Source organism: Hypomesus transpacificus, chromosome 1 (genome assembly GCF_021917145.1).
Source record: "Hypomesus transpacificus isolate Combined female chromosome 1, fHypTra1, whole genome shotgun sequence".
Lineage (NCBI taxonomy): Eukaryota > Metazoa > Chordata > Actinopteri > Osmeriformes > Osmeridae > Hypomesus > Hypomesus transpacificus.
Genome location: NC_061060.1, coordinates 6,018,303 through 6,039,271, shown reverse-complemented (window position 1 = coordinate 6,039,271; position 20,969 = coordinate 6,018,303). Strand labels below are relative to the sequence as shown.

Below are 20,969 nucleotides of genomic sequence, written 5' to 3'. Positions count from 1 at the left end.
AATTATATATATATATAACAAATGAGAATGTGAATAAACCGTTGTTTTAAAAATGATAAGATATTCTTATATTTGGTGCCAACAACAACAAAGTAACTCATGTGCATGGAACCTACACTTGACCAATAAGCTTGGCCTGAGAACTAAAACTTATAACATCAACTAATGTGAGTCATATATTTAGCAGCCCCTTCATCCAGAGCGATGTAGAATACCAGGGATTTAAACCTGCAACCTCTTGATCTGCAGTTAAGTGTTCTAACCACTGAGCTTATAAACATCCCTATAATCTTTCATAAGCTTTTACTCAGGCACAATCTAAGGGAGAATAAAACAAGAGCCCCCTTAGACAATATTCCCATTATTCTTTTAATATGCACTTCTTTCATTACATTATCACTATTTGCACTTTATACACTGAAGTCAAGGCATTTGGCTAGAAAAAAAGGGAAAAATAGCTTTTTCTTAAAAAGTTCTGGTCATTAAATAACAGGCTGTACATAGACTGTCTGCCCTCAGAAAGAGAGAGCAATATAGAGATAGACCATCTTAAAGGTCCAAACTGACAGCTGTAGAGAAGATAAAGGAGATTTGTGGAGTGTCACTTCACCAGAGTATGCTTTCAAGTCTACATTGTCTGGTCATAATCAGCATGCTACATCTGGTCACACCACCTGCCCCAAGTTGCCAACCTGACAAATCAACACAACCCGTTGACATGGGAACCGGGCCAGCAGCAATGTGTTCCGTCAAGAGAAATCCGACTGTCCCCATTAATGACCAGGTGCACATTGTTATGACTAGAATTTGCAGGGAGAAAGCTCCCTTCAGTCAAACCCACATTGTACACTGTACCTTCACACGGCAAGCTGTTAAGACCATGACAGAAAATCACATTTCTTTATAGTACTCATTTGGCAAATGTAACACCCCCCACCCCCCCTTTCAAACTGTGATTGTGAACAATAGATGATAGTCTCTCCAATAAAAAGAGAATAACAAAGTAGAACATAAACCCTAAAGATTAGAATTTGAGAATGACATATGTGTGCCCCTTTTTTCACAGACAGGAAATGGAATAAGCACTTCCTGTTACAACCAACCAATCGTCTGTGACGAAGGGGGGAGGGGGGTAATCAAAACCAAATAAAAAAACTAGTTTGCAGAATCAAACCATTAAATAATATCAATTTTTGATTAAATGTTTATGGTCAGTTAGTCTAAGATAACATACAGAGCAGAGTGTATTCTGCTAATCCTATTCAAAGTGGGTTTAGATAATTTATCCAGTCATTAAGGTTATTACAGTCTCTTCAGGTAGAGAATAGGTCAGTCGAACCAAAGGTGTGAGAGAACCTCTCTCTTCACTCTCTTCACTTAGAGATGGCAGACTACTGGAATTTCTTCATTTGTGTCTTGGACCATCCATTACCTCTTCCTGTCAGTGCCTTATGTGGCTATGGTAACAACCCCTTCCTCTCAGCCATTGTTTGCACTCGCACCCCCCCTCCCCCTCCAATCGTCCTGGTCCATCAGTCGCCTGCCGCCTCTCAGGCGAAGAAGACCACAAAGACGATGAAGAACACAACGAGGACAAGGAAGATCTTGATCATGAGCCAGCGGTTGGAGGAGACCGACTGGAAGTATTTGAGGATTTCCGTGTGGGCCGCCTCCACATTTAACTGGGTGTCCTCCACATTGGCATCAATCCTGGATGGGGGGGACAAGGGGGTTAGATCTTATGCTACTGCTCTCAATTCAGATGAGTGACATGGTAGACTTGGGTTGGGTGATGATGAGTTTCAAAACATGGTCACCCCTCCCCTGTCTTAACTTTGTCATTATTTTCTCGCCCTCTTTCTCCGTCTCTCTTTTATCACCCCCTTGTCCACTTCTCCTCCTATCCTCACCTGGTGATGGTTTCCTCTTGCTCCTTCACCATGTGAGCCAGCTGTTGGAAGATTGAGCCCAGCTCCACGATGGTGCTCTCAATGTTCTGCATGGTGTCAGCCCGGCTCTGGATATACGAGTCCTGTGGCACACACACATACAAACGAGATCCCGATGAAACACACAAAGCGTGACACGTGAACGCACAAGCAGGAAAACACAAGCAGGCGTCGTGCACGGTGGAACAGGCTACCGTCACAGTAATACAGGATTGCCGTGAAAGAGTTCATCCAAGTGTGTGTGTACCTGCTCGTCGATGAGCTGGAGCTGCAGCGGGTTGGCCTGGGAGTCCATGTCGATGGCCACCTCGCCGTGACTCCGGGACTCATCCTGCATTAACACTGAGCTCTCTGAGAGGAGCACAGAACACGCAGTTCATTGCACAGCAAAAACATCTTACTTGATATAGGATCCATTTTAATTATAGCATGTAAAGCTCTCTTTTGGAAGTTGCTTTTGGATAAAATGCATACATTTAATAGTATGTTTAGAGCCAAGACATGCTTTCCAAGCAAGGACGTTACTAATAGACCTGGGTAATGGGAGATTTTTTACACTAAATGGTGAAAAGTGCAGAATTCCATGAGTGTGCTAGGAGGCGTGTTGACTTACTGAAGTTGTTGGCGAGGAGAGTAGATGAGGAGACGGGAGGCTGAGAGAACTGCTCTCTCCTGCTACGCTGCTGCTTTAGGTTCTGTAGGAAAGAAGAGCAAGCGAGGAGTGAAAGAAGGAATTTCTATGTGGTGGAACACTTAAGAGTTATATTCAATAAGATCTACCATAACCTGATAAAACATGAGTGCAGTTGCCTCAAAAAGTAGCTCAACGCATGCAGAAAATATCAAAAGTCTTTGGGAACAATCTTACCTCAGTTCGTACTTCTAGAACCGACTTGAAGTCGTTGGACATGCAGGCCAGTTTGGACTGCAGGGAGACCACGATGGTGTTGGAGTGGGTCTGGATGTGGCGCCCCCCCGGGGCCCCCCGCGACCGCACCAGGTCCTGCAGCTGGGCTATCTGCTTGTTCAGGCTGTTTATGTCCTGGGGGACACACACGGCGGGGTAAGGGAAGAGTGAAAACAGACCAAGACATGAGGAAAAGACCACAGGCCATAAACCGAGAGAAAAGTTGTATTTCATTGTTTAAGGAGCAATAATTATATTACTATATAGGTCCAGGGCTACACCATGATACTTTACCTGTTTGATGATGTAAGTTAACTCCTCAATCTCCACAGCCTTGTCGTCAAACAGAGATTTTCTTTTAGCCACTGAAATGTGAAGACAAATGTGTTCATGCTTTTCATATGGTTTGTAGATACATTCACAAATGCTGAAATGGCACGAGGAGAGGCTTACATATGGTGAGTTTCTCCAGTTTAGCAAATGTGTTACTCAAGTCTCTCCCAATTCTCCTGGAAGAGAGGAATGCAGGATGCCGCTTGAATAAATTAATAATGCCTACATTCTGTCTGTGTTGGTGGCATGTTGTAATGGTAGAAGTGGAAAATCGTATTTAAAAAGGTTACAATATTTTATTTATAAAGTTAATAATGTTAATCAGTAAGAGATTAGATACTCACTTGGCCATGACTGTGAAGTCACTACGCTGTTTGAGAGCACTGAGGGCCGGTTTACTGGGTTGAACACCATTCTATAGAGAGAGTATAGGTAAAAGAGAAACAGGGTTTATCAGCAAAATATAGTGGAGAAGCGGTAGTCTGTTTCCTAGGTGCATGCAATGCTTGCTCTCATCACCTGATAATCATATCAGCGTCACACTATTCCACGTACCTGTCTTCCTTGAAGGGATTTGCAGGCCGACTGAAATTCGATAGTCCTATCCCGGCACGTCATTCTGCCACTGCAGATGACTCACCAAAGCACTAGACTGGGACGGTTAGCTACTGTGGATGATGAACAACTGTGGTATATTGTACAGAGTGGTTGGTTATCCTCGTCAGTAGTCTCCGTTAGGCCACAGCGTTGGACTACTTTCAGATCTGAAGCAGAGACCCGTGGCGATTGACGCTCCGATACATGTTCTGTGGTAAAACAATGATAACAAAACAAATTGTTAGCTAGTCTAACTAGCGATCTGACACAATGTTTGGCAAGATTTTGAAAGAGTCTGACTGACGAGTTATCTAACGTTACATCGATCGTCTAAACCACATAAATAGTGCTAACAACAACGATGCAGCCAACTAGCTAGTAGCTAGAGAGCTAGCATCAATACACCGAACTAATGTCGACAGTCGAAACACAGCCTTTTCAGTTACATTTTCAGTCTTTGTTGTGGAATCAAGATAGCCAGCTAGTTTGCAGGGTTGATTGTCGTTGACATTGCCCGACAATAATCAAACTGTCATTCTGCCATGGAATGGGCCGAGCTAGTTAAAGAGTCAACCATCCTCCATCAGTCGCATTCACAGCTGATTATGTGCGGCGGAAAGCTAGATAGCTAACAGCTAATTGCTAAATCGGCCGTCGTTTGTCCATTTACAGGTGAAACTATTCGACCCAAATCAGGAATGAATATAATTCAACGACCGCATCTAACGCCAATTTCAAAATCTTATTGTTTTTACTTACTTTAACTGGTTATTCTTCAATACGACTTCATAAACCTCTAGATGTTTCCAACAAGCCGACTCCTAGTTAACTTGGAATCCGGGTTATTTCCGGATCGTGACGTCACTGCCACGTCCACCAGTCCTTCTTTTAGCTTGTTAAAACTAGCATTGTCCACGTGGTGTCGCTACAATGCATGTTATTAAAGACAGTTTCTGATTTTTGTCAATCGAATGATTAAAATTGACTGTTGATAGTTCACAAAACACGTAAGACCCTGATTAAGTTAGTGTTGGAGCATTTACATGTTACAATAAGAAGCCAAATGCAAACGTTCACCAAAGTAAAAAGGGGCATACACAGTTTTAGGGAGTAAGAATAAAAGGCTGTGAGAGACAGGCTCAGCTGGTGATACAGCTACAGAAAGAAAACAGACAGTGATAACATCCAGAGCTTGCTCTGATCTCTTACACCTGCTGGTACCCGTACCCTTACCCAAACATGAGCTAGCATGTAGAGACCACAACTATGCCCTTACCTATGTTCTACCCCTCTCACCTTTCTTCTCCTCCAGCTCACCTTATCTCCCAACCTTCACCCCTTTCTTTCATTCTTTACTGTTGTTCCGTTTTTTGTTGTCTAATTACCTCTCCCTGATTTAGCTAAGAACCGACTCAGGCTACAATGAACAATAAGAGGTATATAAAAAGATATTGGGCACAGGGAGGGTAGGCTTATTACAAGTCAGCCTATCTTCCTGTTGACTCAATTATTCATTAGCTCCGGTATCCTTCGGTTTACAAAGACTGATGAGTCAAAGCAGAACATGGGGATGCATGTTTCTGAAGCTGATAACAGTGTTTTTGTTTTTTTCATTTGTTCTCTGAAATCTGACAGGACTTTACACAACATTCACTTTCCCGTCAGATCAAGACTGGCCGCAGTCAACATACACAGAATACGCACACATTACACTTGTTTTCTCTCTCTCTCTCTCTCTCTCTCTCTCTTTCTCTCTCTCTCTCTCTCTCTCTCTCTCTCTCTCTCTCTCTCTCTCTCTCTCTCTCTCTCTCTCTGTCTCTCTCTATCTCTATCTCTATCTCTCTCTCTCACACACACTCACACACACACACACACACACACACACACACAGATACAATCTAAATACACACCAACTTACAGTCAGATACCGTCCAGTACCTGCTTCAACACAGCTGCTGCTACAAAAGCAAAGGAAAACATGCCTGGCGTTTTTATCATTACAAAAACATGACTCCACACACACACAGAGAAAGGTGGAAAAATACAGGAAACTGTGGTCACCAATGGTAGTGAAGAGAAAGAGGGAGAGCTAAAGAGAGAGACAAACACAGACAGGGCCACACTCCACATATCATGACATCTCTGCAGGGTCAGTGCCAAGATGGCAGTAGAGCTGTGTGTCTCCACCATTGTTTATCACCAACATCAGAGGCCTCTGGCAGAAATGTACCAATGTCTTTAGAAAGGTTTAGGAACAGAGATTTAGGGATGAAAAGGCATCTCGGTCTCCTGATGGATGAGTCACTCCCTCTCTCCCTCCCTCTGTCTCCCTAATCTGCAGGCTGCTATATTTAGTTACTGGCTGGCCGCCCTCTCTGACAGGTAGGCCTGCATCAGCCTTGAGCTCTCTCTCTCTTTTTCTTTTGCGCTTTCTCAGGGTAGGGAGGGCCCAAAACACCAGCCGCATCCATCACACTCTCCCTCATGCACGCATGCACACACATGGTATGTGGAGATGGGAATGGCAATATTCAAAGTGTATAATCAGACTCTGAGGCCATTCGTAACTAATCATTATATCCTGTTCTCTACAGCAATAATTCATTTGAGTAGACCGTTATAAAGTATAATCTTCAACAAAACCCAATACCAAATTCACAGGTTTGATCAACATAAATACCAATATCAGCTAAATAAACACAGACACAGACATACATAAGTGACTGGCCCCCTCCCGTCCTGATACACACACACATGCACACTCACAAACACACACACATAACGCACAGTCAGTAATTCTGTAGTCCCTGACTCAGCACAGTTCAGGTGGGGAGGAGGAGAGAGACAATATTATTTCTCATATCATCACGTCACTCAAACTCACACTCTGTCCCAAACTCCCAGGGTGCAACTGTAATCATCAGTCTGTTTATCTTTCATTACAGACAATAGCGATAAAAAAAGAGAGGTGGAGAGGAGGGAAGGAGAGAGGTGAATTGGAAAAGGGAAATTCAATCTAAAACATTAAAGGGAGGTATTGGATCCAAACAAGACATTGTTAGACTACCAGAGGAAGAAAATAATTCTACATTCTACAAAAAATAAGACATTTCCTTTAATAACTGCTGTAACATTGCATCATGAACGTTTCTAACATTTCCTGGTAGTATCAACATTTTTAACAGCACATCACACATGTTTACACGGACATTAAATGATGATTCATCAAAATACACTGTGACGCAACACAGCCTTGGTTTGTAGTACACATATGTACACACACATTCACTCACTCACACATCCAATAGGGCACAAATGGTGTAGCAGCAGTAATAGCAGTATAATCATCATCACAAATATTACAACTGTGGAATAGACTGTGGCACCTGAATGGTATGTATGACGGACAGAATGGATGCTATAGGTGGTACACAACATCACAGTGGATTATAAGACGTTATAAGATCATTAACATAGCTAGTTAAGTGATGATCTACTTGTCACAACAGTACTAAGACACTGGGTGCTAGGGCTACATGTCGAGTATACAGCACGTGTGTTGACAAGAACAGCGGCTACCACATTGATATTGGGTACTAATGAACAATATTGTTATTGACATGCCATTTGCTTTATATCATACTGCTGAATGAATATGAAAGGCTAGGTCCCCTATGGTTTTTCAGCACAGTGTCATGAGTCTCTTGTCATGGGTACATCATGCAGAGCAACAAGCTAACTAGAGCAACAAGTGGCTAGACAAGAGGTGCTGGCAGGAAACCTATAGTTACCCACAGAGTGTGCATTGGTGTTCAATAACCAATGTCAAACTATTACAAGACTGTCTGGGTTTGCAGTCCTGAGCACAAAGCTGTTCAATGGAACTCAAAAACCTGTGAATAGCCGGATGAACCATCCAGGAAATAGCTTAATATGTTGTGAGTGGATCCAACTGATGGACATTAAAGTACAATTCTGCTACATCTGGGCCAATGTTTCAGGTCACAGAGTTTGTGACCGTGTGGGGTAAATCTGGGTCATTGAACACAGGATAGACAGCAGGAGAGCAATAACAGATAACAAACAAGTAGGTAGAAAAGGATTTATGAGTCAGGATAGTGGGTTTCCATAGGTAGTAATACGAGGTAGTGAAAGGGGACTTGAGTGATTCTTTTAAGGGACAACATTAGTTCATTTAATGGCATGTCTAGAGTGCCTGCCTCTGTCTCTCAAAGGGCCCAACACTATTTCTTAGTGATGGTCTCTCTAAGACACACAGACCTGTGGCTGATTGACAGAGCCAATCTCTGGTAGCATCAGCCAGGGGAGGTGAGGCCATGTGATTCTACCAGATACATAAATATGTTCTGTTTCACATGACTAGCAATCTCATCCCGGCGACACACATCAACAAAAAACGAAAATACTGTTTTGCCAATGTTTCCATTGTACAGCACTGGGAACCAGTTTATGCTTGGATTCTGTGTGATTATTTGAGTTACACATTTTAATGTATCATGTCCAGTTTTTTAAGCCAATGCGAGCTTTCTGTTTAAATTCAACATGGCAGAACACATGTTTAGATGCCTCGTGTGTACATAGCCGGCCACCCGGTGGGACTCTTTATGTCGACGGATTAGGGACAAACACAAAAAAACACATTCCCACAATAAACGTCTACAACATCTTTCAAAATACATAAGAAAATATAACATAAAATACTGTATACAAATAGAATATGGTAGCAAAAACAACCCGAAATATATACATTTCTGAACATTTATTTTCCAAACAAGCTTATACTTACCTGCAGAAAACTGAAATTTTGAGCAAATCCATTAGTGGACACCATAGATGTGTATCTGTATGTTTGCAAAGTATATAGTGTATGCATGTATGTACAAACATACAGTATGTGTGTATGTGTGCACTTGTATCAACCTGTGGACGGCCGCCAGGCCTCATTATTGTCATTCCCCTCACTACCCTGCCTGAATGAAGAGCTCTTTCACTCAGGGAGGAGTGTGTGTGTGTGTGTGTGTGGGGGGGGGGGGTGGACACAAAAAGATAATCAAACAAATGGCAGAATAGGCCCTCAGTGATCCAGCCTGCGGTCATATGCTGAGGGTGAATGACAGAGTGGGACGAAGGCATGGTAACCCATCTGTGCCATTTACGGCGTGGACCACACAGGCTCAGCCTATCCAGCCATTCAACACACTTAGCTACACAACCACGAGGCTGCATGCTGACCCTTGTATGTAAATGACATACTGTATGGCCGCTGTCTGTGTTTGTGTGTTGGTTTGTGTGTGTTTACTACAAAGGGGCATTGCGGTCCTTCTTTCAAAAGTCCATCCATGTTGCCTTTTGCTTGACCCTGACTTCAAACTCCTGATGAAGTTTGTATTTACAAGTCAGTAGGGTTCCCCAAAAGAGCAGTTATATCAGGTACTCCATTGCCATCGCTGTAGCCTTGAACATTTCCTTGGTGAGTTCATCTGTTGCTTACAGGCAAAGACAACACAGGCCCACCGTCAAAACTGATCTGGGACCAGGCTTTGAAGTTCTGTTGTCACATGAGTCTGGGCATTGTGAGCCGTGAATGCTGGGAAGATGCGTCCCAGTTCGAGTGACCAATCCACATCTTAATTTTGCCAGAATAACATGTTACCTGTAAACCGTGTCCCCATCTGGCCCCTTCTCTTAGGGTGATATGGGTGGCACATGCAGATGACAGAGAAGCCGTTAAGTGCCCAGCTAGTCATTTGATGACAAGATACACAACAGATACACAAACACAGATATACTCTACTGCAAAAATGGTATGTGAACATTTACATTTGTGGATATTGGAGAGGGCCTGTTAGAGGTCATAAAAGAGAGAGATAGTAAGAGACAGAAAAAGATGGAGAGGAGGAGAGCAAGAAAGAAAGAGAGACAAAGATGAAGAAATCATCGCCTCCTGGCATCACATCTAAAAAGAAAAAGTGAAAAAGAGAATCAGATTCTGATAGTACATGATGTATTGAAGGGTTTTCCTTAAAGGTTGTGGTCATGTGACAGCTAACCTGCAGAGTTGTAGGTTGAGTCTCCTGCCTTTCTGAATGCAGTTCTCTGAAGTGACTGTACAATGGCACTGACATGATTGTAAGTCAACAACCCACTTCCTCCCCGGGCAGGGTGGGCATGGGGAGGCAGGGGTGGAGGGAGGAGAAGGGGGCGGAGGAGGGGTAGAGGGAGGATTAGGGCGAGGACCAGGAGTAAAAGGGGTTCTATGGATAAAATAAATTAAAATGTTTTGGTTGAACCATGGGTTGATGATACAAATTCTCTGCAATTCCCACAGTAGATTGAACGTCGAAAATAGCTATGAGAGTCAGAGAGTCTCTCTCTGTCTCTCTCTGTCTCTCTCTGTCTCTCTGTCTCTCTGTCTCTCTCTCTCTCTCTCTCTCTCTCTCTCTCTCTCTGTCTCTCTTTCTCTCTCTTGGTTCTATGGTTTTTGTCCATACCACCGACACCACTTGTCACCTACATATTTGACTCTGTATCGTTCTATTCTCTATGGTCCTTTTCACCCATATGAACGGCTCTGTGAGTCTCCCTCGGTCCCTCCTGTCTCCCAGGCTGCATCTTGAGAGACGCCTGTGGGTACCAGACTATCTGGGGCGGGGTTAACCGACCCTCGCCCTCGTCTGGGAGGCTTCACCAACTTCATATAGTGACTTTAATGAAATGGCAGAAGCCATCTTTGTTTGGGCCTGGGATGGCTTGCCCCAGAGAAAAGAAGAAATGGTTTGTGCCAGATTTATGCCAATTAGCCAGATTTCACACCTGCCATCGTATGAATGAAGCCAAAGCAGAGTGATGGATGGGCAGAGGAGACATAAAGTCCAGACGAGGTGACATTTGACCCTACTGGGCGGAAGTAACTGACAGGCTAACGGTAAAGGGAGCGAGATAAAAAAAGGAAAACAAAGGCTGAATTCGCTCCCTTTCAACCTTTGTGGATGAGGGTCTTGGTGGTTAAGTCCTACGTGCATGCAGGTACACATGTACATACATGCATTCAAGCATCCACACATGAACATGTGCACACACAGTGTCACACACACACAATAATTGTGCATGAGGTACATGCAGAGGTTAACATATGGAGGTTCAAACCTTCCAGTTTTCTTTCGTTTGGGTTTTCCTCTCTCCTTTTTCCGGCTTTTCCTGTTTGACCTGGGATCCTGTCTGTAGAAGACAACACACACATGTGACACACATAAGCAGACCACAGATACATCATAGTGCAAATACACAACACATTTTCAGCATTTCAACACCATTTGTGAACTTCCATATGGTCCCCTGGCCCAACTAGTCAAAAGAATGACTGCACCTCCATTTCCTGCTCTTAGCAACTCTCTCTCTTTCTCTCTCTCTTTCTCTCTCTCTCTCCCTTCACTCTACCCCCTCCCCCCAACCCCCTCTCTTCCATCCCCCCTTTCTCTCCAGGCAGCAGGCACTGACTACTGCCCAGCTTCAGAGGTCTGTGTCCTGCCAGAGAGTGACTTTCTCAGAGGGTCAGAGGTGGTAGGTAGGAATGGGGGGACCATGTGATGCAGCACAGACCCTTACTAGCACCCCATACTCCCCACCCGGCCTCCACCACATCACACCATACCCACCGGAAACTCACAGGCAACAACAAAACCCTATTTTCAATTTGCCACTTTGCACAGCTGACAATTACATTCTGTCCCAAATAAGCTTCAGATAACTCCATAATCGTGTAGTTACAAGGGCAATCTGTTAATTTTGGTTCAGGACAAAACAGACATTGTTTTTCAGCAATGCATGTTTCTTACTGAGTTTTATATGGGGGGGTGCATTAATTAATTATCAAATTAAGAGCACCTGGAGGTTGAGGTAATGCGTCTCTATGGAGACAGTGGGATGTGTCTTGTGGGTTATTGGAAGTCACACAGATGCCTACTCACCAAGGGGTACAGAGAGGTAAACACAAACACATTCACTGCAGTGTAGTACCTTTCAGGAGTTGAGTGGAGCTCCTCTTTCAATCTAAACAAAAAGAAAGCATTACGTGAAACCAATCACACACTGAGTGAAAACGTATATTTACATATATGTGTATGTGTGGGTGAGTGTGTGTGCATGTGGGCTCACCTGCACTCACACTGGCTATGCTCAATAAAGGGCAGCTGGATGAGTTCATGGTTGACAAAGGAGGTCTTCATGAGCTGCAGAGGTCAAACACACAAAGCTGGTTAAATGTGCAGAGTTTGCAAGTTTGTGTGTGTGTGTGTGTGTGTGTATGTGTTTACCTCCATTGTGACTGTGTGTGTGAGCGAGGGCACACACTCCAGGGCCTCGTCAGAGCAGCAGCCGCCACAGCGGCGCACCGACACACACGAGGGGACGAAGAGGCTGTGTGTCTCCCCTGGCAACTCCCGCCACACCTCTACCAGTGTGTCCCTGGGCTCACAACCACTCCGGGAGTAGACCTCCAACCACCTCCTCACTGATGGTGGTGGTGGGGAGTGTGTGTGTGTGGGTGGGTGGGGGGGGGGTGACATATATAGGGAGGAAGGGAGTGAGAAGATTTACACAAATTGAGAGAGAGAAAAACGGACCTTTCGCGTACCTACTGTATCGCAGGTCACACCCCACCACATACCGACTCACAACACTGTATAAATTGTATATACCTCTCATTCCAGCACACACACTTCATATGCGTGCCTGGTTGAAAGTAAGGGAAAGGCATGTACCTTCTCTGGATTTGGGGGAGTCTGCAGCTGGTCGCCAGTGAGCTAGCTGGGTGGGAGGGTTGAGAGAGAAAAAGACAAGGAGAGGAAGAGCGATAGGGAGAAAGAGACAGGGATGAGAAAAGCAAGGGAGAGAGAAAGCGACAGGGAGAGGTGAGAAATCCACTTGCACAGTTTACATCGCACTTGTTCTCATGACCTAATGTATGGGACTGCCCCTAGACCCATGACCCGTGGTCAAAGACCTGGGTAACACCACATACCTTGACAAGGAAACAAACACCCCCACAGAGGCTCACACACAGACAGCATGCCATTATTGAGCCTAGCGTGTAGACCAAGGCCACTGCTGAGAGAATGTAGACTTTGCCCAATTGCCCCCTTTTAACCGCCTTGTCCCCCCTACACCTCCCTCCCCCCTCCCCACACCCAGCGCTCTCTCTCCTAGTTGCTAGTTTGCCCCAGATTGATTACAAGTGTGTGGCCATTTTGTGTGCACTCACAGTTAAAAGTACAAGAAGAGTAATGCCTGAAAGCAAATTTTGAGTTTTGTAGTATGTGAGCAATGACACATACTGTACAGTCCGATTACATTACACTCTCCTGCCAATAAGGACAAAGGTTGGAAATGACACACCAAACACACACACACACTGCGTAATAACAGTGGCATGAAGCTCATGGTGCAGGGGCAGTCTGTCTGTCTCTCACACACTCACACAAGTCAGATGCTCCCTGGAGAACAGACTGAGATGGATAGAGGCATTGAGCTGTGGGGTCCACTGAGTGTGTGTGTGTGTGTGTGTGTGTGTGTGTGTGTGTGTGTGTGTGTAAGAGAGAGTGTGTGTGTGTGTGTGTGTGTGTGGACAGAGAGAGAGAAGGGAGCCCAACATCCATCTAACAGGATCCATCTGTCAAATTAGATACCATGCCATGCTAAATGTCTGTGTCCTAAATGTGCAAAATGAGTATTAACACCTGGTAAACTACTAAATGCTAATTTACATAAACAATCCATGAAGATGTGTATTTATTGACTTATTTCATGTAGCGTCTAGAACCCTCGACTGGGATCTTGACAGGATTAACATATCACAATGCCAGGAGCTGATCCCACGCAGCTTTGGGGCACAGCTTGTTCTTGATATAAAGACGCTAGACAAAAATACAACCGTCACTCTGACACATGAAGGGGTGCATGTCAGTGAGAAAGAAGAGTAAATCGACTAAACTGTCTTGGACTGATGTTTTTCATTGTCCAGTAACTCCAATAGGCCCATAGCTGCCTGGAGAAAGTATATGCTTTCTGCTGTCTGACATGCTGTCTGGCAATGATGGTAGGCCTATAGTGCCAAGGGGGGGCCACTTTACGGATATGTAGAAAACAAATTATAGACACAAAACTAACAAAAAAAACTACTTGAAACATAAAAAATGCATCCCAAAGACATTTCTAAGTTATTTTTTTCAATTACTTATTAATGCAAAGACATGGGCCTTAACTGAAAAACTATCCCTCCTCCGTTACCCCTCCCAATAGCCTACCACCCATGTGGCAAAACTATACATACCTTGGCATGGGACGAGGATATTCTGGTGAGCAGGAGGAATTGAAACATTCCTAGAATAACTTGAAGTATAATCCCCATTGTGCTGTTGCCTACTCCAAGAGGCACGCAATTTTTTTTAGGTCCAATCAAATTAGTTATTTTTTCCTTGTCCTTTCCTTCTCTTACCACTTGAATAAAAGCTTATATTCCACTTGTAGTTAACAGTCAAACATTGACAGCAGTGCCATCGCTGTCCCTTTGCACATGGAATAAAAATCCCAATCAAACTGATGAATATCTATATCTTCCAGTCTATAGATTACTTAGGAGGAGGATATATAGACTGATATGACTTGGACTACTAGAAAACACGTAAAGCCTATGCAATCTAATTCAATAGCCTTGTCTATTACGCGCAATAACGCACCAATATGAATTCAATAAGCACTATTAGAACAATTAAAGCGCTGCATTTGAGACAAATTTCTGTCTCATTAGATCAAATTTCACTTGATTCATAAGAACTTTGAATAATGTCCCTTAATACTCTACTTCCTCTGGAATGGGTAAGACAAAAGCCGGTAACGTAATTCCATTGGTCGGCTCCCATTGAAATGGCCCGGTAAGCGTCAGGGGTGGCGTGATTTACAGGTCCATTTTCAGTCCCGAAGAAAATGTTTGGTGCGAACGTATCCTTATCACGTGAAACTACCCAACAGCACATATATACATTACCCTTTTATAAACTGGCCTCACAATATATTAGGATATATTATTTCCGTTTATTCCTGCGGCAGCTTCAGTGTGCCTGTCTTCAATCATGTTGGCGACAGTGCCGCACACTTCCATGTCACACTGTTGGCAGAGTGAATCCACCGCTTTTTGGTAAAATGACGTTTCGTTCACAGCGCATCAAACCACGACTTGTCCTTCATCAAATCTTGTACAGAAGGTTGGAGTCTGAGGTGCACTATCGGTTTACAAACAGAGAGGGTCTGGAGAGTGAGTCTGCGTTTGTTATGATCGCTCTCCTCATATCCTTTGCCCTTCAGAGCATAATTTTAAGACGCACTCGGCGCAACTCTGGATTCCGCGTAACCGTTGCACTGCCAACTTTTTCCAAATGGGACGAACGCACCCGCGCACGGCAGACAGGTGAACCACCCCCTGTTATTCGTCATTCAGCCTGCAAATCATTTACCAGGGCACCACTTCACTATCAATACCTCCATAAATACCCATTAGAACAATTATAGAAGACAGGAGTGGAAAATGTCTTCTACTCCCATTTTAACTGTATTTTAACTGTGCTCTCATCCTCTCCCATACCCCTGCTCCACCAGCCTTTTTCTTTCAGTAACACTTACATGCTCCCTCTCACTGCCTAAAGCACAAAGGTTAATATATATACATTTTAATTAGAAATGAATCAATCCACTATTTTATAGAACTGAACTATTTCAGACCTTCACAACCTGGAGAGAGCAGCCTGATCATTTCTGTCTTCCCTCAGCCTGTCTCTCAGCCCACACTGGAGTCTCTGTCAGTGAGGGGTGTTTGGGTTATGAGGGGGCAATCACACGCCACATGAGGGAAGGCAGTATGCGGGGGTTCTTATCTAGGCTTCTGTGGTTTCAGAGAAGGGCCTGGAGAGTGCAAGGGAAAAAGCCCTTGCAGCCAAGACCATGGACTTCATGTTGTCTGTTTCGGATATCGGCAAGATCCTTCATCAGCCAAAATCAGAGCCTGATGAGACAGGCGAGGAAGAGACAAATTGGTCTACACTCTACTGGAACAATGAAAAAGAAAAAAGAATAAACAATGACTGTAGGTTGAGTCCATAAATTAAACATTTTAATCATCATTCCATAACAGAACAGCTAAAGAAATTGATGAGGCGGTCATTAAAATCACTCTGAATAAAAACATCTGTTACTATAAACAAAAAGGCATTGCAGTTAATGCAGTTGGCTGTCTTCCACTCTGAAATAATACATGATCCATATCTTACTTTTTTAGAGGATGAGTCTGACTCTCCAAAAGTACCTTTTAATCATGTCCATAACCATTTTTAATGATTCATTACTGTCATTCCGGTGTCAATATAACAAAAGTTATATTCCCTTTTTAAAGTCATCACCGGACTAAATATAACTGCTAAATTCGACTTCATTCCAGTAAGAAAAAGATTAATCGCAATAGAATCGTTTTTTTATTACTTGTTATGAGTTCCATAAGAGACACTTAACAGAGGTACAATAACTTCAACTCACTCTCTTGGTGGGGTGTTCACAGCCTAAAACCATTTGTAATAGTTCTAGACTGAATGTTTCACTTTTCTCTTGGCCTATCGACTATGCTTTTCTTGACACAAACCCTGTGCAACGAAACTGGGTCTTCTATATTTGGAAGAATGCCCTGTTTGCAGCCGTTCCCTTCACAGACGTATGAGAGTTCATTCTTTCTGCCTGTGAATGGGAGAGGGTGGCTGGGGGCATTAGCATGTCACTGTGACTTAATTAGCAACAGGCTCACAATGTTTACGGTTCAACCTCACAGAATCGTGTACCCACGTTTCAACTTAGTCCCATTTCACCCGTGTTCAATGTTTAAACTCATTCAGCTCGGTATCTGACCATCAGGCAAACAAGTGTGTTTATTCATAAAAAAGCTAACAATTTAAAAATTCTACGAAGGTTGAATACCTTCACCTTTCTCCTCCATTGTCCTGTAGTTCACTAATGCAAACTCAGGCAAACTGTTTGCTTGTTGTCCTACTTGTCATCTCTGTCACCACTGATCTTGTATTTCTCCAAAAACTCGGCGTGCTTCTGTCTGAGGATCTCCGTCTGCTTCTTAAAGCCATTCACTCTGCCAATCACAACGACGATGCGATGGATCAGGTGTACATATCAAACATACGGCATTAGAGACTTGGGTCATTTTGAAAACACTGTGAAATACATGAGTATGTTTGAATCACGTGTGTACTTGTCACAACATTTGCAATCAAAGAGCCAACTGTTATGAAAACAAACCTTAGTTACATAGAGTACCTTTACTTTTTCAAAGTAACTAACCCAACTCTCCTTTATTACAGAAAACACTCTAAAACAGATGTGTGTGTGAGCATAAGTGTCCATGTGTGTGTATCAGTCCTTTTACACACCTTGCCCGCTCTTTGGATTCGTTGTAGATCTCCAAGATCGCTCTGTCCTTTTCATCCATGAAGGTATTATGGACCTCTTCCAACTTCCTGTTGAACAGGAAGTGACAACATGACCCCAAACACACTCTCCAAACAGAGGAATATCATCACAGCAAATACAAATATTCATCCTGTGTCCATTTGTGATTTACTGTCCGTGCTTGTCACACAATAATAGTAATGTGCAGATCAGAGAGAGTGGCATCACTGAAAACAGGGGTTGTATTGCCAAGTCCATGTGTGAAAACACAGATTAGCAGAGGCATGATGGTATATTCTGGGTGGGAGCCAGGGGCACCTGTGTCCACACACACCCTGGCCCCATTCAGAAGCTCTTAAATGCAACAGAAAAATTCACACATTTAAGAAAAGGTTTTTGAGATACTTGACGTAACGTGTGTTTGCCTATCAGTTGGCTCATTGATAACCATGGGTACAGCCGGGTGAAACTAATCTAAATGCACAACTAAATTGGGGATAAGAATGTGTACACAGAATACAAAAATGAGTACTCATAAATCAAAAGCCTGTTGACTGTCCACCAGTGTTTATGTCGTAGGCCCAAATGTTTTTTTCTTTCTTCGATTCGTCCCCGTTGGTGGTACCTGAAGAAAAGAACATGTGCTCCAATGCTGACCACCATGGTGATGAGGCAGTAGCCCACCAGCCTGAAGTTTCTTTTCCTCTTCTTCTCCCACTGTTCTGCTTTGCTTTCCTGCGACGGGCGAAACTGCTCCCAGTAACGCATGCTCTCCTGGGCATCCGCTCTGGCAGACAAGGAGAAGGAGCGAGCATGAGACAAGAGACAGTACAACTGGTAGGTTTGCATGTCAGAGTCAACAAGTGATTCAGAGAGAGCAATGCATGCATCCTTCAAGGACAAAAAAATCAAGCAAGGGCGTGTAAGAGAGACATGGAAACGCGTGTGTGTCTCAACAAGAAAAAGAGACCAATGGTGTGTTTGGAAAAGCCCAAGTATGTGCGCCATTATGGAAGAGATGATTTCCTACCTGGGGTTATACGAGTAGCTGGAGGTGGATCTGAAAGCCTGACCTCCAGCGTAGGGCTGGCGGATACGTAGGTCATACTCCTTCCGGGTGAGATCTTTGCTCAGCACCCTGTAGGCCTCGTTCAGCTCCACAAACTGACTGTGGAGCCCTGGGTTAGACGGGTCACTGTCTGGGTGACACTGACAAACATACAGGACAGTTAACATTTGTAAAAATCTGGTTATGCAAGCACAAATACGCACAAATACACACACACACGTGCACAAGCATAGGGAAATTCCCTGACTACCCACACACAAAACAAATATATAGAGGCACATACACATCCTTGTTAACACGCTTATCGGTACATCGTCATAACAAACCGTCTTTCACATACATGCACATAGCACACCGTGGGAATGTTTTGATTAAAGGTTAGAATTTGGTATTTGGTGAAGGAGCACCCTCTTGTGGATGCACATCCACTGTAAATGAACCCTTCCTACCTTTTTGGATTTGTCAAAAAAAGCATTCTTTATTTCCTCAATGGAGGCATTAGACTTCACTCCCAGAAGTTCATAGTAGTTAACAGCCGTTCTGCAATGCCAGAAAAAAAGAAAATTTGCATGTGAGAGGGTGCATGTCATTTTGCATGTGAGCATGCTCATTTCTTGGCTTCACGCCTGCAGTGGAAATTCTCGTCAATTCCCTTTCATACGCCTTCAACACATTCTCTTTCTCACATGCACACCCACAGACAAAAGCACACGCACCTAGTATGTAAAGTGAGGGTAAGTGTGCGTGTTTACTTGTGTGCAGAGCTCTGGGACAGCATACGCAGGCCAGTTTTGCACCACCACAGGCAGCTGTGACACAGACGAAGCGGGGCTTCCAGCTGCATGATGGGAAACTGTGTCTGTTTTAGACCTGAGAAGGAGAAGATAAACAAACCAAAAGACTGAGGGTGTGAGCATTGACTTCCTCCACGGTCTCAAGACGCTCCTCTTCCAATTTCCCTTCAACTAATTTCTGGGTTCACTCGACCCAAGGGCACCGAAAGCAGCACTTAGCAAATCATCACTTCTTGTAATACCTGCAACTTTGTCCCTTCCCTGCACTTTGTATTTGTGATCCTGTTGTTACACTGTCTGACAAGCAAATGCAGCTGAGTAGTTGGTATTGCACTGGAGATATATTGTTGATTCTGCTGCACTGTAAAAGGCGCTTAAATATTAGGCACTACTGTATTCATTATGTAATTGTTAGACTGTAGTTCAGTAATTAAGATGTTATTATTGAACTGTAGTATTATACTTTTGGTGCACCATACATTAATCAGCTAGATACTCTAATCCATGTTATTGTTGCTATCAATTTAGTTCTTATTTTTGCACTGTGATGTGGTTACTTTGCATTGTGGCTAGTAAATATAGGGTTAAACACTATTCTTTAACCACCGAAATACTGTAGAAGTAAATCTATACACATCCGATCCTTGATCTTCTACTTTTCTTTCTATATGAACTTTTGTGTGTTGCTTTAGATAGAATTGTCTGCTAAATGAATTAAATATAGCCTAATGATTTAACTGAATAGGAAAACCATTCGTTTCCCCACTTGCTAGAGCTTTGCCCTACATACCGTTCAAAAAGATTCCATTGGAAAGTCAGGTCAGCAGATAAACAAAAGGGAATGTCCAAGGGCATGTGATGCCACTGTGAACACAAGAGGATGTCAAACATTGATGCGAAATATTGCAGGGACAACTGTTGTCATGTATTGTTATAATACAACATTTTATTATTAGGTTATATTACCATATATTAAGTCAAGCTGGCAGGGCCAAGTGGGAGAACTCAAAACTGATAACAAATAGTACACAATGTACTTTTTATACAGGACTAATAATCTGAGGGTACAGAGCTAGCTACACACTTCTTTTTGATCTGGAGCACGAATTTAACGACCTATTCTGGTGTGAAGATAGCTGATACCAAAAGCAGTATAAAAGCATATTGTATCAGTCCATGCTTAAAAATTACTGTAGAACTAGAACAAAGCTAAGTGCTTGGCTAACTAGGATGTTCTAGCTTCAACTGACCCAAAGATTATTGACTTTTCTGTTGATCTGTGCATGAGTTATCTACAAAGCACACCCGCAAGAATAAAACATTTAACAGAACTGACAATAAAACTTGAAAAGACAAACATACCAATCGTTACATTGCAGTTAGGCTAGCTAGAGCTAGCTAACATCCGTTTCATAACAAACATAGCTGCACTGCACTGAGGCTACTTGCGTAAGTCGTGTCTTCTTTCAAGGCAAGCACCGCTGTCAGTGAATGTCCTACATACACCAGTACACTATTATGTTCTGTTATCTAACCCTTTCGTGCATGGTGTGGATAGCATCCATAATGTTCCATAGAAACGTAGGCTACAATCTATTTATGCACATTTTAGACTACTGTTTAACCGCAAATAGGATCTTAAGGTACAATACAGGTAGGCTGAAAGACAGCTTTCAGCTAGAGGCTTTTAGTATGTAAAACATTGTGAAACAAACGAATTGGCGAGCTCGTGTTTATTTGTTATTTGTCTGGTGAGCAAGTTTACTAGCCTATACTAGGCGTACTGATTGTATCAACAAGAGTCC

At 43.3% G+C, this 20,969-nt stretch overlaps 3 protein-coding genes across 6 annotated transcripts; all 3 read right to left on the bottom strand.

The window, feature by feature from the left end:
* Positions 1-356: 356 nt before the first annotated feature.
* On the bottom strand, positions 357-4,653 carry stx5a (syntaxin 5A). The gene is made up of 10 exons (XM_047018630.1): positions 4,546-4,653; positions 3,745-3,995; positions 3,534-3,604; positions 3,310-3,365; positions 3,151-3,221; positions 2,818-2,991; positions 2,563-2,644; positions 2,197-2,300; positions 1,911-2,032; positions 357-1,710 (listed from the first exon to the last, which is right to left on the bottom strand). Exons 2-10 carry the CDS (start codon positions 3,805-3,807, stop codon positions 1,551-1,553), a joined length of 903 nt encoding a protein of 300 aa, XP_046874586.1. The 5' UTR covers positions 3,808-3,995; positions 4,546-4,653; the 3' UTR covers positions 357-1,550.
* A 3,723-nt stretch (positions 4,654-8,376) lies between these two features.
* vegfba (vascular endothelial growth factor Ba) lies at positions 8,377-15,673 on the bottom strand. 3 transcript variants are annotated; one of them, XM_047021724.1, is made up of 8 exons: positions 14,135-15,669; positions 12,567-12,612; positions 12,120-12,316; positions 11,962-12,035; positions 11,824-11,856; positions 10,954-11,025; positions 9,858-10,061; positions 8,377-9,763 (listed from the first exon to the last, which is right to left on the bottom strand). In XM_047021724.1, the coding sequence occupies exons 1-8, from the start codon at positions 14,210-14,212 to the stop codon at positions 9,742-9,744; spliced, it is 726 nt and encodes a 241-aa protein (XP_046877680.1). In that variant the 5' UTR covers positions 14,213-15,669; the 3' UTR covers positions 8,377-9,741. The 3 variants fall into 3 exon arrangements, with proteins under 3 accessions (XP_046877680.1, XP_046877688.1, XP_046877670.1); XM_047021732.1 differs by lacking the exon at positions 9,858-10,061; XM_047021714.1 differs by lacking the exon at positions 8,377-9,763 and having other exon boundaries at positions 10,001-11,025; positions 14,135-15,673.
* A 277-nt stretch (positions 15,674-15,950) lies between these two features.
* dnajc4 (DnaJ (Hsp40) homolog, subfamily C, member 4) lies at positions 15,951-20,958 on the bottom strand. Of its 2 annotated transcripts, none has more exons than XM_047024150.1 (8): positions 20,527-20,958; positions 19,955-20,028; positions 19,123-19,240; positions 18,820-18,910; positions 18,332-18,510; positions 17,927-18,088; positions 17,283-17,369; positions 15,951-16,984 (listed from the first exon to the last, which is right to left on the bottom strand). In XM_047024150.1, exons 3-8 carry the CDS (start codon positions 19,212-19,214, stop codon positions 16,888-16,890), a joined length of 708 nt encoding a protein of 235 aa, XP_046880106.1. In that variant the 5' UTR covers positions 19,215-19,240; positions 19,955-20,028; positions 20,527-20,958; the 3' UTR covers positions 15,951-16,887. The 2 variants fall into 2 exon arrangements, with proteins under 2 accessions (XP_046880106.1, XP_046880112.1); XM_047024156.1 differs by lacking the exon at positions 20,527-20,958 and adding an exon at positions 20,131-20,493.
* Positions 20,959-20,969: the final 11 nt, after the last annotated feature.